The 18180-nt window shown below is 38.8% G+C and overlaps 1 protein-coding gene across 1 annotated transcript in view; it reads left to right on the top strand.

The window, feature by feature from the left end:
* Positions 1–18180, top strand: part of TRPV1 (transient receptor potential cation channel subfamily V member 1) — a 341264-nt gene that overhangs the window by 216265 nt on the left and 106819 nt on the right. The window contains exon 6 of the mRNA XM_053706095.1: positions 13178–13476. Within this exon, the coding sequence (XP_053562070.1) occupies positions 13178–13476 (299 nt within the window). The remainder of the gene's footprint in view (positions 1–13177; positions 13477–18180) is intronic.

Here is an 18180-nt window from a genome sequence, read left to right as displayed (position 1 = left end):
CTGAATCACAAATTATCAAGGTACAGCTCAAGATTGTGGGATCCTTTGGTAGAACTGACAGATGACTTGACAGCCCCCTGGCAGTATCCGTTAGTTTACCTGTTTCCTCCAATTGTGCTATTTCCACAAGTTGTAACTCAGGAACATGTTTCTATAATTCTCATTGCTCTGGTGTGGCCTCACAGGACCTGGTATGCGGACCTCGTGTCCCGAGCTCCTCCATGGCTACTGCCTCAGAGATCTCATCTGCTGTCTCAAGGACCATTATTTTATCAAAATATGCAGTTTCTCAATTTAACTGCTTGGAAATTGAATGGTTGATTCTGTCCCAGATAGGTTATTCATATTTGGTCATTGATACCTTGCTTCAGGTTCATAAACCAGTTACTAGACGTATCTATCGCAAAGTGTGGTAGGCATAGCTTGGTGTTCAGAGCGGGGTTTCTCATGGCATTTTGTGTGAATCCCTTGGATCCTGCAGTTCATATAGGATGGACTTGATAAGGGCTTGTCAACTAGCTCTATCAAGGGTCAGATTTTTGCTCTTTACATTTTGCTTCTTCAGAAATTAGCACTGTTTGCCAGATATCCACTCCTCTCTGAACATAATCAGACATGTCACCAAGCCTATTGCTCCTCCATGGAGCCTTAGAGGGACAGTCTACTCCAGATTTTTTATTGTTTAAATAGATAGATAACCCCTTTATTACTATCACTCCTGGCCAGCAGTAGGAGGCAAAGAGCACCACAGCAAAGCTGTTAAGTGTCACTCCCCTACCCATAATCCCAAATCATTCTCTTTGCCTCTGTCAATGGAGGAGGTGAAGTTTGGTGTCTGAAGAAATGAATAGCTTTTTCAGGTACTTTTCCCTGCAAGCAAGGATTTGGGTTTAGCTGACTCCACATCAATATCTTCAGTAGAGTAGTGGTGGCTTTTAAGCAGTTAGGAAGTTGTGAGGTAGTCCTTGCTTTGTTTCCTAAGACATTGCTGCCCATGGTACAGAAAGCCAGAGTTGGTTACTCTGTTTTTTCTTTTTCTACAGGTCTCTGTAAGGAGTATGTGTCCATTCATGCCTTGTGAGCTGTCTTCCTGCCAGACAGCTATACTGCAGGTAAGTGCTTTTGTCTTCTAGGTCTTGGAGACTTGCACTTCAGAAGAATATGTCATATGCAGTAGATGGGGACATTTTTAAAATCCTTTATACAGGATTTTCTTTGGCAGTGGGCAGGCACATTATGTATGTTGAGACTAGGGGTTAATTTTTCCTCTTTGGGCTAATTCTGTTGAAATACTTTATTAGTATGTGTGTGGCTTATGTTTTATACAGGGATTTATGTATAAACTTAAAATTTGGCAGTTGGTTTTCTTTGTTTGCTTAGCTTGAGCAGGCTAACTGACAAACTGATTGAGTTTGAAACCAGTTGCAGCTACTTGCATCTTTTGTTGTAGGCAGAGGGAAACGCACACCTTTTACTTGCTGCATTGCTTCCTCTCTCTGCCGGTTATGTGACTTCTCTCTGCTGTCGGATAGTCATGGGGCAGAGCGGCGTCATTGAATTTCAGTCTTTTTAGTGTCAATGTACTATTTGATCATTTTAGAGTCTTCTGGCAGACAAATTGTGGTATTAAAAATTCTTAAAGACAGTTTATTTAAAACATTTCTACAATTTGGGGGAATTAGTATCATGGACATGGACATGACAAACGCTTGTTATGCCTAGAGGCACAAATTGTTTTGCCTATGCAATTCTGTGCTGCATGCTTAGCTAGAACACTTCAATTTAAAGATAAACTGTTGCCCTCTGAGCCCAATGTCTCTCAGGATGATGCTGTTCAGGCAATGCCACAGCTTTCTCCTTAAACATCACATACAGTGCCCTGCAGTTCCTCTCAGCCTCCTGGAGGAGTTTATTTGCCTGCAGATTTTGCTGCACAGGTATCTTCTGTGGTATCTGCGGCATTATCTGCTTTTCCTATGCTGGGAAAACACAAGAGGAAAATTAGACATTCAGATAGTAAGGTTTCTGTTCCACCTACTGCTACGCAGGTTGCCCTCCCTCATAAGTCTGATGAGGAGGATACACCGGTAGCCTCTGAGGGTGAAATCTCAGATTCGGACAGTATTATTCCTTCATCTGATACTGAAGAAGTAAACGTCAGATTTAAGCTTAAACACCTTTGTGTACTGTTAAAGGAGGTATTGGCTACTTTGGACGACTCAGATACTTCTGTCGTTATAAACCCCTAAGAAGTCTAGTAAACTTAATAAATACTATGATGTTCCTTCCTCTGTGGAAGTTTTTCCTGTCCCAGACCGTGTGACAGAGATTATTTTACTGGAATGGGAGAAGCCTGGGATTCCTTTCTCCCCGTCTCCCGTATTTAAAAAGATGTTTACTGTTGCTGACTCTATTAAAGATTCTTGGCACATGGTGCCTAAAGTAGAAAGGACTAATTCTACTCTGGCTAAGAGAACTACGATCCCTATAGAGGATAGCTGCTCCTTTAAGAATCCCATGGACAAAAAGCTGTAGGCTTATTTGAAAAAGATGTATGTTCATCAAGGTCTTCAATGGCAACCTGCAGTTTGTATTGCAACAGTAGCAAGTGCGGCATCATATTGGTGCAACACCTTGCCTGAATCAATTTTAGTAGCGACTCCATTGGAGGAGATACAAGATAGGATTAAGGCTCTCAAACTAGTAAATTCCTATATTTCTGATGCTAACATGCAAGTTATTAGACTGGGAGCCAAGATGTCTGACTTCACTGTCCTAGCCCGCAGGGCATTGTGGCTAAAATCTTGGTCAGCTGATGTTACCTCTAAGTCCAAGCTTCTGGCGCTTCCTTACAAGAGAAGACCTTGTTCGGACATGGTCTGGCAGAAATCATTTCTGATTTTACTGGTGGAAAAGGGTCTTTTCTACCACAAGACAAGAAGAATAGACTCAAAGGACGTCAAAGTAATTTCGTAACTTCAAAGGTCAAAAGTCTTCCTCTCCCTCTTCCAAGCAGGAGCAGTGTAAGTCTTCTTGGAAGCCCAATCAGTCTTGGAATAAGGGGAAGCAATCAAAGAAACCCTCAGCTGAGTCTAAGTCAGCATAAAGGGTCGGCCCCCGGTCCGGGTTCGGATCAAGTGGTGGGCAGACTTTCCCTATTTTGTCAAGCAAGGAGACGAGATGTCCCAGATCCTTGGGCTGTGGACATAGTATCTCAGGGTTACAAAATAGAATTCAAAACTTTTCCTCTTAGGGGGAGATTCCGCCTCTCAAGATATCTGCTGACCAGGTAAAATGAGAGACATTCTTGAACTGCGTTCAGGACCTTTCCTCCCTGGGAGTGATTATTCCAGGTCCAGTAAGGGAACAGGAGCTAGGATTCTATTCAAATCTATTCATGGTTCCCAAAAAAGAGGAAACATTTCTACCCATTTTAGACCTAAAGTGCCTCTACAAGTTTCTCAGGGTACCGTCCTTCAAAATAGAAACCATTTATTCCATTGTTCCTTTGGTCCAAGAGGTTCAATTTATGATGACCATAGACCTGAAGGACATGTATCTTCATGTTCCCATCCACAGGGATCATTACAAATTCCTGAGATTCGCCTTTCTATACAAACACTTTCAGTTTGTGGCTCTTCCGTTTGGCCTTGCCACAGCTCCCAGAATTTTCTCAAATGTTCTGGGGGCTCTCTTGGCAGTGATCAGGTCTCGGGGAATTGCAGTGGTGCCATACCCCGACGACATATTGGTTCAGACGCCATCTTTTTAACAAGCAAACTCTCATACAGAGATCATGTTGTCTTTTCTATGTTCCCATGGTTGGAAAGTGAATCTGGAAAAGAGTTCCCTTGTTCCAGCTACAAGGGTGGTTTTCTTAGGGACCATAATAGATTCCCTATCTATGAAAAATTTTCTGACGGAGGTCAAAAAATCCAAAATTCTCTCATCTTGCCTCTCTCTTCAGTCTACTGTTCGGCCATCAATGGCTCATTGTATGGAGGCAATTGGTCTGATGGTCGCTTCCATGGACATCATTCCCTTTGCTTGATTCCATTTGAGAGCTCTGCAATTATGCATGCTCAGACAATGGAACAGAGAACATTCAGATCTGTCTCAGAGGATAGATCTACACCAGTCGACAAGAAAATGTCTCCCGTGGTGGCTTTCTCAGGACAATCTGTCTCAGGGCACATGTTTCCGGAGACCTTCCTGGGTGATTGTGACCACAGATGTCAGCCTGCTAGGCTGGGGAGCAGTTTGGGACTCGTTAAAGGCGCAGCGACTATGGAGTATGGAGTTGAGAGTGATTTGCAATGCTCTAATGTCTTGGCCTCATTTGTCCTTAGCCCGGTTTATCAGGTTTCAGTCGGACAACATCACCTTAGTGGCTTACATCAACCACCAGGGAGGAACTCGGAGTTCCTTAGTCATGAAGGAGTTGGCACAGATTATTCAGTGGGCGAAAGCTCACAATTGTTGTCTATCTGCCATCCACATTCCTGGAGTGGACAACTGGGAAGCAGATTTCCTGAGCCGACAGACATTTCATCCCGGGGAATGGGCTCTCCATCCGGAGGTGTTCTCTAGGTTAACCCTCAAATGGGGGGTACCGGAGTTGGATCTGATGGCTTCTCGGCACAATGCCAAGCTTCCAAGGTACAGTTTAAGGTAAAGAGAGCTTCAGGCCGCTCTGATAGATGTTCTGGCAGTTCCTTGGGATTTCAGTCTAGCATACCTATTTCCTCCATTTGCGCGCCTTCCACGAGTTATTGCTCGTATCAAACAAGAGAGAGCATTGGTAATTCTAATAGCTCCTGCATGGTCTCGCAGGATCTGGTATGCAGACCTAGTGAAGATGTCTTCTCGGCCACCTTGGAGGTTGCCTCTGAGGAAGGACCTTCTAATTCAGGGTCCATTCCTCCATCCAAATCTCGTTTCTCTGAAGCTGACTGTTTGTAGATTGATCGCTTAGTTCTGTCTAAGCGTGGATTTTCTGAGTCGGTCATTGAGACCATGATCCAGGCTCACAAGCCTGTCACTCAAAAAATTTACCATAAGGTATGGCGTAAATACCTTTATTGGTGTGAATCTAAGGGCTACTCTTGGAGTAGGGTCAGGATTCCTGGAATTTTATCTTTTCTCCAGGAAGGTCTGGAGAAAGGGTTGTCAGTCAGTTCTCTGAAAGGTCAGATTTCTACATTATCTATTTTGTTACACAAGCATCTGGCGGATGTGCCAGCTGTTCAATCTTTTTGTCAGGCTCTGGTCAGAATCAGGCCTGTGTTTAAACCTGTTGCTCCTCCTTGGAACCTTAATCTTGTTCTTAAAGTTTTGCAGAAGGCTCTGTTTGAGCCAATGCATTCCATAGATATTAAGTTGCTATCTTAGAAGATTTTTTTTCTTATTGCTATCTCTTCTGCTCGGAGAGTTTCGGAACTCTCAGCTTTGCAGTGTGATTCGCCTTACCTTCTGCCCTGTTTGTTTGTTTCTCAGGAAAGCGTAAGGGTCAGAAGGCTACTTCTACTTCTCTTTCCCTCTGGTTTAGAAGTATGATTCATTTTGCTTATGAGACTGCTGGAAAGCAGCCTCTGGAGAGAATTACAGCTCATTCCACTAGGGCTGTCTCCTCTTTTTGGGCTTTCAAAGATCAAGCTTCTGTGAAACAGCTTTGCAAGACTGCAACTTGGTCCTCCCTGCATACTTTTTCCAAATTTTACAAATTTGATACTTTTGCCTCGGCTGAGGCCTCTTTTGGGAGAAAGGTGCCTTCTGTTTAGGTCTGCCTTTCTTGTTCTCCCTCCCTGTTCATTCTGTGTCCTCTAGCTTGGTTATTGGTTCCCACTAGTAATTGAATGACGTTGTGGACTCTCCATATCTTAGGAAAGAAAACAAAATTTATGCTTACCTAGGGCGGAGCCTATAGCTGTTGCAGAAGGATGTGTTTTTGGGGAGCTCCTGATTTCTGCTGGTCAAGTAGGGGTTATTTCCTCTTGAAAATTTTTTATTATACTAAACATACCTGCTGAGGTGTCCTGAGAAACCCCAGAGAGATCTGTGAGTACTTTCATGAATGTGGATTTTCCTATGTTCATCAGATCAACTGCTTGGAGGCTGGCCATGTGGCAGGGAGACCTACTCTGTGATTTTGTTCCCTCAAGTTGTTAGGGCACGCTCCCCCCTTCCGATCATAAGATCATTGGCAGTGAAAAGTTCTGCACTACTATAATATAGGAGAAAAACTTAAAACTATGCTGTTTTTGGAGCCTAACATACTGAAATGTAGTGAGAGCCTACTTATTACATATGCTTGGGATATTCCTTCAAGATTTAATCCGTACCCCACTGCCTGACATGGAGTATAGTCTGCAGCCAGATACTAATCTGCAAGATTTTGATGAGCCCCTTCCTACATGTGAAATGGAGCAGAGTGAGCTGGATACATCGCCGAATGCTCCAACTAATGGGGGCATAGAGATCCACAATGCAACCCATTATGTAACAATAGATGTTGAGGGTAATGGCAGAGAGACTATATCTAATTGTGTGGATGAGTAGAGCGCTGGATCTATAGAGATCCCAAACACCCTATAGGTATAAGATCCTCCGGTCTTATAAAAAGATTATCTAGGTTAAGAAGTATATAGGGGCGTTGTTACCAGCTTAAGGGATCAAGGGTGACTATATGAGTGTAACTTTACAATTTCCCTATGTAGTGATATTGTGTAATATTTATTATACTGAAAAGAATATATTTATAAAGTGAAGTGACGATATTTGTGAAGTGGAAATAGAGTTTTTTTATATGTACTCTTGTGAATAAATTATTACAAAATTAAATTGTCAAGTGTGGTCCTGAATTACAAAATTACAAATGTGAAACTTCTAAAAAGGTATACTTAGTGCAAATAAACTGTTGCAAAATTTTGTTTGTTAATTTTAGTCCTTGATTACAAAGCTTACTAAAATGTTACCTCTAAAATGTGTGTATTAGTGCTAATTGTCTTTCAAAGATTTGTGCTTCCCCATATATTTTAGTGTGTTGATGTAAAAATAAAGAAAAGTATTTCTTTTTGGATGTCTGTACTAAAAGCAGCCGTTATTTCACAAAATTTTAAATCAGGATACATAAACCAATTTCTTAAATAATAGATTCCAATTTATTAATCCTAAAACAATTTAAAAATAATAATTTAAAATTGAACCCTTAAGGGATACACTTATTAAAAAAGGTTACACATTATTTACTCATCTAAGAGAAATTAGTGGGACGTCTCCCAAATTGTTAATACCAATATGTGATAAACCTTATGATTCTAAGATAGGTGTATACACTACTATATATTTATAAAATAAACGTTATTCGCGTAGAAAAAAGGAAAGGAACCAACTGTAAACCTTTGGATTATTGCATCTATATGTGCTAAGGTTTGGGCTAAAACATTTTTTCATATAGCATAAGTCTCTGTTTTACAGAACGTAACACTTGTTAATCTTGTAGTTTCTTTCATTAAAATATAAGCGGTTTGTAATGAAACAGTCCGTGTCTTGGTGCTATACAGACTTGTCAGAAAGAGACTGCTCCTAGTGCCTTGCACGCAGTCAGGGTCTATACACCATAAGTAACGTATTAGTGTCCAAAGTAAAACAAAGATACTAGTACACACTTCTTGGGGGTTTGCCAATTTTCTGTATTTGTACTCACAGTTCCTTTAAGCTCTGACCGCTATCCTTGTCAGATCGGCTTGTGAATTCTGACTGTAGTCCTTCCCGCTTTGCCGCCTCTGTTCGGCGTCTGACGTCACACTCCCCGATAGGAGAATACTTTCCCAAGACACCGTAACCTGTGTCTCTGTTAGTTGTTCCGTTGTGTAGGTTAGAGATGGAACTGCACTTAGTGCTTTGCACGCAGTTCTGAGATCGATGTAAAGGTGGTAGTGTGAAGATAATATGGCAATGCCAGTAAAAAAGTGCACAACCCGGGTTATGTATATAAATCTTTTCTTGTAGTTTAATATCTCCAATAGTGTGTATATAAGTCGACGTACCAATGGATCAGTGTCCCTGTACAACGTTTGAAATGGAGCTACGATGCTTAGCATGATCCAGACTTTTTTGTCTACAATCTCCTATGAGGAACATAAGTAATACAGCTCCCCCAGTCTACTGTCTCAAAATTGGGGTTGGATGGCATAATCATTACAGGATAATGTTAATTTTAGTCCTTGATTACAAAGCTTACTAAAATGTTACCTCTAAAACGTGTGTATTAGTGCTAATTGTCTTTCAAAGATTTGTGCTTCCCCATATATTTTAGTGTGTTGATGTAAAAATAAAGAAAAGTATTTCTTTTTGGATGTCTGTACTAAAAGCAGCCGTTATTTCACAAAATTTTAAATCAGGATACATAAACCAATTTCTTAAATAATAGATTCCAATTTATTAATCCTAAAACAATTTAAAAATAATAATTTAAAATTGAACCCTTAAGGGATACATTTATTAAAAAAGGTTACACATTATTTACTCATCTAAGAGAAATTAGTGGGAAATTAGGTGTATACACTACTATATATTTATATCTTTGAAAGACAATTAGCACTAATACACACGTTGTAGAGGTAACATTTTAGTAAGCTTTGTAATCAAGGACTAAAATTAACAAACAAAATTTTGCAACAGTTTATTTGCACTAAGTATACCTTTTTAGAAGTTTCACATTTGTAATTTTGTAATTCAGGACCACACTTGACAATTTAATTTTGTAATAATTTATTCACAAGAGTACATATAAAAAAACTCTATTTCCACTTCACAAATATCGTCACTTCACTTTATAAATATATTCTTTTCAGTATAATAAATATTACACAATATCACTACATAGGGAAATTGTAAAGTTACACTCATATAGTCACGCTTGATCCCTTAAGCTGGTAACAACGCCCCTATATACTTCTTAACCTAGATAATGGCAGAGAGACAGTCTTCGGCTCAGCGCTACTGCTATGTGACGAAAATAGCCGACAAGTGAGAATGCTAGACCGGGATAATTCTGGTAAGCTGAGGAAACTTTCCCCTGCTCACTCTGCCCTGACGAGTACCTATAACAGTGAAAGAAATCTGTCTCTAGTCTATGGAATGAATGAGTTGCATCGTTTACCCCAGGGACTGTTTGAGCAGCAGCTAAGGGCACATAGCCCTATCCAGCTTAGGAGTGCCGACGTACCAATGGATCAGTGTCCCTGTACAACGTTTGAAATGGAGCTACGATGCTTAGCATGATCCAGACTTTTTTGTCTACAATCTCCTATGAGGAACATAAGTAATACAGCTCCCCCAGTCTACTGTCTCAAAATTGGGGTTGGATGGCATAATCATTACAGGATAGGAGTGGGGTGTATACAAAAAGTTGGTGTAGGGTAAGCTCCCTGTTTGACTGAAAAAGTCTGCAGCTGTCTATTTCCCAACTGGACATAGATATGACTTTTGCAACTAGCAGCGGAAACAATGGATTTCTTTTCCCAACACTTATGTGCTCATTACCAGCTACTTATTATTCATTGGGGGGTCAGCTAGCAAGTAATTACTTTATACAAGACATCTGTCTCTTTACACTAATGGGGAGTATTTAATAAGTTATGTTATACATTAAGGGTTGGCTATGATCCTTAGTGCATTGACAAGGATTTTATATTGTGGTGCGCAGTATTTTCCAGTATTTAATTGGTTCACATTATAGAATAGGTGTATACTAACTTTTTAGTAGACATATTATTAAATGCTACACCAAATTCACAATTTAAGCATATTGTTCCTTGGTGCATATAATGATGTCTTATTGGACTGATACCTGGCACTGAGGTCTATCACCTTTGGTTCAATCATTTTCTGAGGGAACAGAAATTAATGTCACTTACCGCTGTAAATTTCAGGTTTTGGATAGTATTATTTCTACTGTCTGTTCGCATATTGTATATATCCCTTTTGGGTCAATCTAAACTAACATGCTAAGTCATATAACATATATGTTTGCACGATATTCAACAAAAGTCTTTTATGGTTATACTATGGTAGATTGATGATCTATGGTGTATTTTAAGTTGTAGCTTATTAGTTCTCACCAGTTATTTTGTACTGAGCTCAATGAGAGCCCCTTATGGCTTATACTATATTCACATGTGGAATTATGCAATATATCTGGTTATACAAAATCTAGAAAGTTCCCTCTATATGTTTATAGGATATCTCACAGATCTATAAAATCAGGTTGAAGTATTTACTACAGCTACCCATATATACTTCTTTTGTATAATAGGGAGATTGAAAATTGTGGTTTACTCCCTACCCTTTTCTGTTAATCCCATTTTACAGATACATAATTGTGAGAGAAGCCTAACCAAATTTCAGCAATTTAATATATATATATATATATATATATATATATATATATATACAAATGTAGCTGTACTGTTAGTTAATAGATATGTGCTACTCCTCTTCTTGGTCATAATGCACTAGGTCTATGATCACTTCTTTAGTATATGGTACAGCTGGGGAGATACTACAGAACTATACATATTTTATATACTATAAACAAAACTTGAATTTTAACCTTAACGGGGGTCACCCTCGTGCCCCCCCCCACTAGTATTTTTCCTATGTTTTTCTATACCATTGAGACCTTACCTTGGCTCTAAACTTTACTTTAATATGCTGGCCTCTGACATACTTAGTCATTTAAAATTGACAACAGCAAATGTATTTCTGTATTATTTTCAAGCGACATGGCTTCTTAGTTACTTTTCTCCTTCTATTCTCCTTCTAGTCCCACATATGTGAAATTATGTGGATACTTTGCTAAAGTGATATCTTCTAAACCATTTATACTATTATATGTGTCATACATATCTATATATAAAATAATAAAATAGAGGTTTCCCTTTGAGACTCAAGAGTAGTCTTCTAATGTTCCTGATAACCCTCTGTAGCATCATATTTTTTGCGAGGTCCAAAAGTGGACTTATGTGTCATTTAGAGGGTTTCCAGTACAACAGGCTAGCTATATGCCATCTTATATTCTTAAACATTGTCAGTTGAACGTATTTTGTTTGTCCTGTCTAGTTTGTATTTATAATATGTTTGGAAACGATTCCATTGTATAGTTTTTACTGACATGCTTGGATTGTATGCCTTGATTTATGCCTCAATAAAAAATTAAAATTAAAAAAAAAAAAAAAAAAAATTATGCTTACCTGATAAATGTATTTCTTTCCGGATATGGAGAGTCTACGACCCCACGCTTTATTAAGACAGTTATTTTTTACTAAACCTAAGGCACCTCTACACCTTTGTGTTATTCTTTTTCTATTTCCTTTCGGTCGAATGACTGAGGATTATGAGTAGGGGAGTGACACTTAACAGCTCTTCTGTGGTGCTCTTTGTCTCCTCCTGCTGGCCAGGAGTGATATTCCCACTAGTAATTGAATGAAGTCATGGACTCTCCATATCCGGAAAGAAAGACATTTATCAGGTAAGCATAAATTTAGTTTTTTTACACAAACGGTTTCTTTTTAGGTTTACTTTGATCTAACATATTGTTTTTACTGAAGGTGCACAGTTTAATATCCCTTAAAGATTAAGAGGTGTTAAAGGGACAAGAAGCCCAAAATGTTGCTTTTATGATTCAGATAAGATCTACAGTTCTAGACAACTTTCCAATTTACTACTATTATTACATTTGCTTCATGCTCTTAATATCCTTTGTTAAAGTAGCAGTGATGCACTGCTGGGAGCTAGCTGAACACATTCTGTGAGCCAACTCACAACAGACTAAATATCTACTCCCTTTATGCATCTGCCATTGTAAACCATAGTGCAGCAGATCAGACCCCAGAACAGATACATAGCCTTCTACCTCCCATTATGCCAAATATATATATGCCACAGCAAATCATTGACCAGATGCATTGCCCTACTGTATCTATTATGCCAGGTATATGCCACATTAGACCTAAACCAGACCAATGGCCCGTGCACATTTTTATTCTGACAGCATTTTATTCTGACCCCCCCCCCCCCCACACACACAGCCTCATTATGCAAGGTAAATTCCATATTACTTAGAGATTGGCAAATTGCATGTTACTTAGACCTCACGACCAAGTGAGTGTGTTTAGATGCAGATCACCTATAAATGTCTACACACACACTATACTCCTGCAAACTAGGCGTTCATTGAACACAGGGCTTATTGAAGCATGGACGCGTTATAAAATGCCTAGACACTTTTGTTCTACCCCCCTGCTCATGTCTATAAATATTAGACTATATGACTGTGCTTGGAGTAAGTCGGTGGGCTGGGCTACTATGGTACCAGGAAAAAAAAATCATTTTTTCTATACCTCTGTGCAAGGCTCCATCATGAGTGAGACCTTAGGCAGTCACCTATTTAGCCTAATGCCGCCTTTGTTTCAGATTTAAATTATAGGAAAAGAGGACCAGATAAATAATGGAAGTATATTTCAAGGTTGTTGTACTATGCATAATTTAACATTTTACATTACATTATCGAGATGTTAACTATCCGTTTAGCTTATAATAATTTCCAGATCTTGGCTCATATATAATATTTGTATTTTTCAAATTTGCTATTTAATAAATCTACACATTCAAATTAGTAGACTGACTGTCAAGGTGAACATTCTTCAATTCTAATGTCATATAGGAGACATTAACTCATTTCTAGACACCCAGGCTAACAATCAGTGTTCCTGAAGAACTACCCTTTTTACTCTTTAGTTGAATAATCCTACTTATTGCTGAAGTTGCTGGTTTATTTTAATTATTTTTTTTCTAATTTAAGCTTTGTTTATTTTTAAAAATAAGTAAATAATTATGTGAACAACCATAATTATTGGCCAATAAATATGGCAGTGTTATCGAAAATAGTAAACTTTTGTTGATATTATAATATTGTTAAATTGTTTATACGTAGTTCTGAAGCTTAATGAGTACAGAGGTTGCAAACCTTTTTTCTTTTTTTAAAGTATATGCTAAAACTGCAAGTATAGTAGTGGTGGGTGATTGTGCTAAGATTCACTACACTGGTCTATAAGGAAAAAATGTCCTCACACAGTGGCTTACATTTGTGTCTTTTGTCACTTTGTAATTTCAGGGGAGCTGCCTCTTTCCCTAGCTGCCTGCACCAATCAAGTAGAAATAGTCACTTATCTCCTCCAGAACCAGTACTCTCCAGCTAATATTGCAGCCCAGGATTCTTTTGGAAACACTGTACTGCACGCCTTAGTAGACATTTCTGACAATACTAATGAGAACACCAAATTTGTGACCAAAATGTACAGTGTTGTGTTGGTGCTGGGAGCACAGATTAACCCTTGCTTAAAGCTAGAAGAAATCGCAAATAAGAAAGGTTTGACACCTCTGACTTTGGCAGCAAAAACTGGCAAGATTGGGGTAAGTCTGATCTACTTATAGAAAAAAAAGAATTATACGGCTAGATTACGAGTTTTGTGGTAACAGGGGTGCGGGGCTAACGTGCAGTTTATTGCCACCGCTCACTTACATACAGCGCTGGTATTATGGGATATTACAAACCCGGTGTTAACAGACAAAAATGTTGCTCCACACTTTACTCCAATACCAGCGCTGCTTAAGTCAGCGCTGCTTAAGTGAGCTGGTTGTACGTGCTCATGCACGATTTCCCCATAGGAATCAACAGGGAGAGCCGGCTGAGAAAAAGTCTAACACCTGCAAAAAAGCAGCGTACAGCTCCGAAACGCAGCCCCATTGTTTCCTATGGGGAAATAAAATGTATGTTTACACCTAACACCCTAACATGAACCCCGAGTCTAAACACCCCTAATCTTACACTTATTAACCCCTAATATGCCACCCCTGACATCGTCGCCACCTACATTATATTTTTTAACCCCTAATCTACCGCTCTGGACATTGCCGCCATTATAATAAACATATTAACCCCTAAACCGCCACACTCCCGCCTCGCAAACATTAGTTAAATATTATTAACCCCTAATCTGCCGTCCCTAACATCGCCACCACCTACCTACATTTATTAACCCCTAATCTGCTGCCCCAACGTCGCCACCACTATACTAAATGTATTAATCCCTAAACCTAAGTCTAACCCTAACACCCCCTAACTTCAATATAATTACAATAAATCTAAATAAAAATTAATATTATTACCTAAATAATTCCTATTTAAAACTAAATACTTACCTGTACAATAAACCCTAAGCTAGCTACAATATAACTAATAGTTACATTGTAGCTAGCTTAGTTTTTATTTTATTTTACAGGCAAGTGTGTATTTATTTTAACTAGGTAGAATAGTTACTAAATAGTTATTAACTATTTAATAACTACCTAGCTAAAATAAATACAAAGGTACCTGTAAAATAAAACCTAACCTAAGTTACACTAACACCTAACACTACACTACAATTAAATAAATGACCTAAATTAAATACAATTAAATAAATTAAATACAATTAGTTAAAGTGCAAAAAACAAACAAACACTAAATTACAGAAAATAATAAACAAATTACAAGATATTTAAACTAATTATACCTAATCTAATAGCCCTATGAAAATAAAAAAGCCCCCCAAAATAAAAAAAAACCTAGCCTAAACTAAACTACCAATAGTCCTTAAAAGGGCCTTTTGCGGGGCATTGCCCCAAAGAAATCAGCTCTTTTACCTGTAAAAAAAAAAAACAAACACCCCCCAACAGTAAAACCCACCACCCACACAACCAACCCCCCAAATAAAAATCTAACTAAAAAACCTAAGCTCCCCATTGCCCTGAAAAGGGCATTTGGATGGGCATTGCCCTTAAAAGGGTAGTTAGCTCTTTTGCAGCCCTAACCTAAAAATAAAACCCACCCAATACACCCTTAAAAAACCTAACACTAACCCCCTGAAGATCTACTTACTGTTCTGAAGACCGGACATCCATCCTCAAGGAAGCAGCAGAAGTCTTCATCCAACCGGGCCGAAGTCCTCAATGAAGCCGGGAGAAGTCTTCATCCAAGCCGGGCGAAGTGGTCCTCCAGACGGGCAGAAGTCTTCATCCAGACGGCATCTTCTGTCTTCATCCATCCGATGTGGAGCATCCTCTTCATCCGGAATCTTATTACTGAATGAAGGTTCCTTTAAGTGACGTCATCCAAGATGGCATCCCATAGATTCCGATTGGCTGATAGAATTCTATCAGCCTATCGGAATTAAGGTAGAAAAAATCCTATTAGCTGATGCAATCAGCCAATAGGATTGAAGTTCAAGCCAATAGAATGCGAGCTCAATCCTATTGGCTGATTGCATCAGCCAATAGGATTTTTTCTACCTTAATTCCGATTAGCTGATAGAATTCTATCAGCCAATTGGAATCTAAGGGACGCCATCTTGGATGATGTCACTTAAAGGAACCTTCATTCAGTAAGAAGACTCCGGATGAAGAGAATGCTCCGCTTCGGATGTCTTGAAGATGTAGCTGCTCTGCGTCGGATGGATGAAGATAGAAGATGCCGTCTGGATGAAGACTTCTGCCTGTCTGGAGGACCACTTCACCCAGCTTGGATGAAGACTTCTCCCGGCTTCGTTGAGGACTTCGGCCCGGTTGGATGAAGACTTCTGCCACTTCCTTGAGGATGGATCTCCGGTCTTCAGAACAGTAAGTCGATCTTTAGGGGGTTAGTGTTAGGTTTTTTAAGGGTATATTGGGTGGGTTTTATTTTTAGGTTAGGGCTTTGGGCCACAAAAGAGCTAACTGCCCATTTAAGGGCAATGCCCATCCAAATGCCCTTTTCAGGGCAATGGGGAGCTTAGGTTTTTTTAGTTAGGTTTTTATTTGGGGGGTTGGTTGTGTGGGTGGTGGGTTTTACTGTTGGGGGGTGTTTGTATTTTTTTTTTACAGGTAAAAGAGCTGATTTCTTTGGGGCAATGCCCGCAGAAAAGGCCCTTTTAAGGGTTATTGGTAGTTTAGTTTAGGCTAGGGTTTTGGGGGGGCTTTTTTTATTTTGATAGGGCTATTAGATTAGGTGTAATTAGTTTAACCCTTTAAGGACACAGCTTTCAGTTTGCTCAATTGTTTTATGACGGAAAAATTCCGTCATACGTCCTTAAGAGGTTAAATATCTTGTAATTTGTTTATTATTTTCTGTAACTTAGTGTTTGTTTGTTTTTGTGATTTAGCTAATTTAATTTATTTAATTGTATTTCATTTAGTTAATTTATTTAATTGTATTTCATTTAGTTAATTTATTTAATTGTAGTGTAGTGTTAGGTGTTATTGTAACTTAGGTTTTATTTTACATGCAAATTTGTATTTATTTTAGCTAGGTCGTTATTAAATAGTTAATAACTATTTAATAACCATTCTACCTAGTTAAAATAAATACAATAAATGCCTGTAAAATAAAAATAAACCCTAAGATAGCTACAATGTAACTATTAGTTATATTGTAGCTAGCTTAGGGTTTATTTTATAGGTAAGTATTTAGTTTTAAATAGGAATAATTTAGTAATTTATAATATAGTGGCGGCGACGTTGGGGGCGGCAGATTAGGGGTTAATAAATATAATGTAGGTGGCGGCGATGTTAGGGGCTGCAGATTAGGGGTTAATAAATATAATGTATGTTGCGGTGATGTTAGGGGCGGCAGATTAGGGGTTAATAAGGTCTAAGAAATTAGCATATGAACCTCCTAGGTTAAGCTTTTAACTAAGAATACCAAGAGAACAAAGCAAAATTGGTGATAAAAGTAAATTGGAAAATTGTTTAAAATTACATGCCCTATCTGAATCATGAAAGTTTATTTTGGACTAGACTGTCCCTTTAAGCTTTTCAGTGAGATAGCCTTGTTCAAAACCATATCTAATCAGGGAATCAAGCTGTTCCTTAAACCTGTATGTAGGATCAAAGTGTAATTTCTGATATGTGCCCTCAACACTTAGTTGGCACAAAATATAATTTCTGTAGTATTCATAATTAAGCAAGACAATGGCCCCTCCCTTATCCGCTGGGCGGATGATAAGGTTGGTGTCATTTTTGAGGGTGTTGATTGCTTCCCTCTCATCCCTTTTGAGGTTATCCCTCCATTTAAGGCCAACATTAGAAGCATCTATATCTCTCTGTACCATACGTGTGTAAGTTTTGATACTTGCACTGAAATTGGTCGGATCGAATAAGTTATCGTGCTTAGTGATTTTAAAACCCTGTGGTTGTGGAGATGGAGTGTATTGAAATCTTTAATGTTCTTTGTAATTTATACATCAATCACCAAGTCACTCAGGTTATGACTAGGAACAAAGGACAGACCTCTGTTAAGTAGAGATTTCTCTCCTTCCATCAAAATGTGGGAGCTAAGGTTGAGGACTATATTCCTGTCCTCATTCATCTGCCCTTCCTGGGGGGTCTATGTGTGACTCTTCTTAGTCCTAATTGGGGGCCGCTGCCTCTCCCTCCTGATCAGGTGGTGGCCTCTAAAAAAGCTTGACTATTGTCAGTGTGGTTAGATCTAGGGCCTGATTGTGACTGGATATTATGTTGTCCTAGGTGGGAAGTTTCCTTATCAGAGTCAGAGGTCTCACCGCCACTAGTGTCTATGGTGTGAAACCTTACTCTACGTTGGCGGTATGGTTTCTGTGTTCTGCCCTCCTGAGTACTTGTCAGCCACCTGTAGACACGCCCCTTGTTGTAATCACTTTTTACTGTATCTAATTTTCTATTCTTAAATGTTAACAGCTCATTTCGGTATGTGTCTGTCTCTTGTTTCAGTTTGTGTAACCAGTCTTCAGTGGTGTCTAAACTCAGGGTGTGTTTGTGCAGGTCCTCAAACTCTCTAGTTTCCAATTTGACTTTGTTAAGTAATGCTGTGACCTCCTCAATAACAAGTAAAATCAAATCATATGAACATTTATTAAGGATATTGCACCACCTCCTTTTAAATTTGGGGTTATCTCTGCCAAATGTATGTATATTTCTCACTCTAAAACCCTGTGGGATCTGGTTTAACCGGTGATATTCTGACAGATAACTACCATGCAAACTTAGGTCTATTTCTCTTTTCCTTAATTTAAGTAATGCATAATACAGATTAATAGGGGTCTCACTCACTGTGCGCTGTAAAGG

This window comes from Bombina bombina, chromosome 3 (assembly GCF_027579735.1).
Source record: "Bombina bombina isolate aBomBom1 chromosome 3, aBomBom1.pri, whole genome shotgun sequence".
NCBI lineage: Eukaryota > Metazoa > Chordata > Amphibia > Anura > Bombinatoridae > Bombina > Bombina bombina.
The sequence above is the reverse complement of the archived record's forward strand: the minus strand, read 5'-3'. Positions and strand labels throughout refer to the sequence as shown.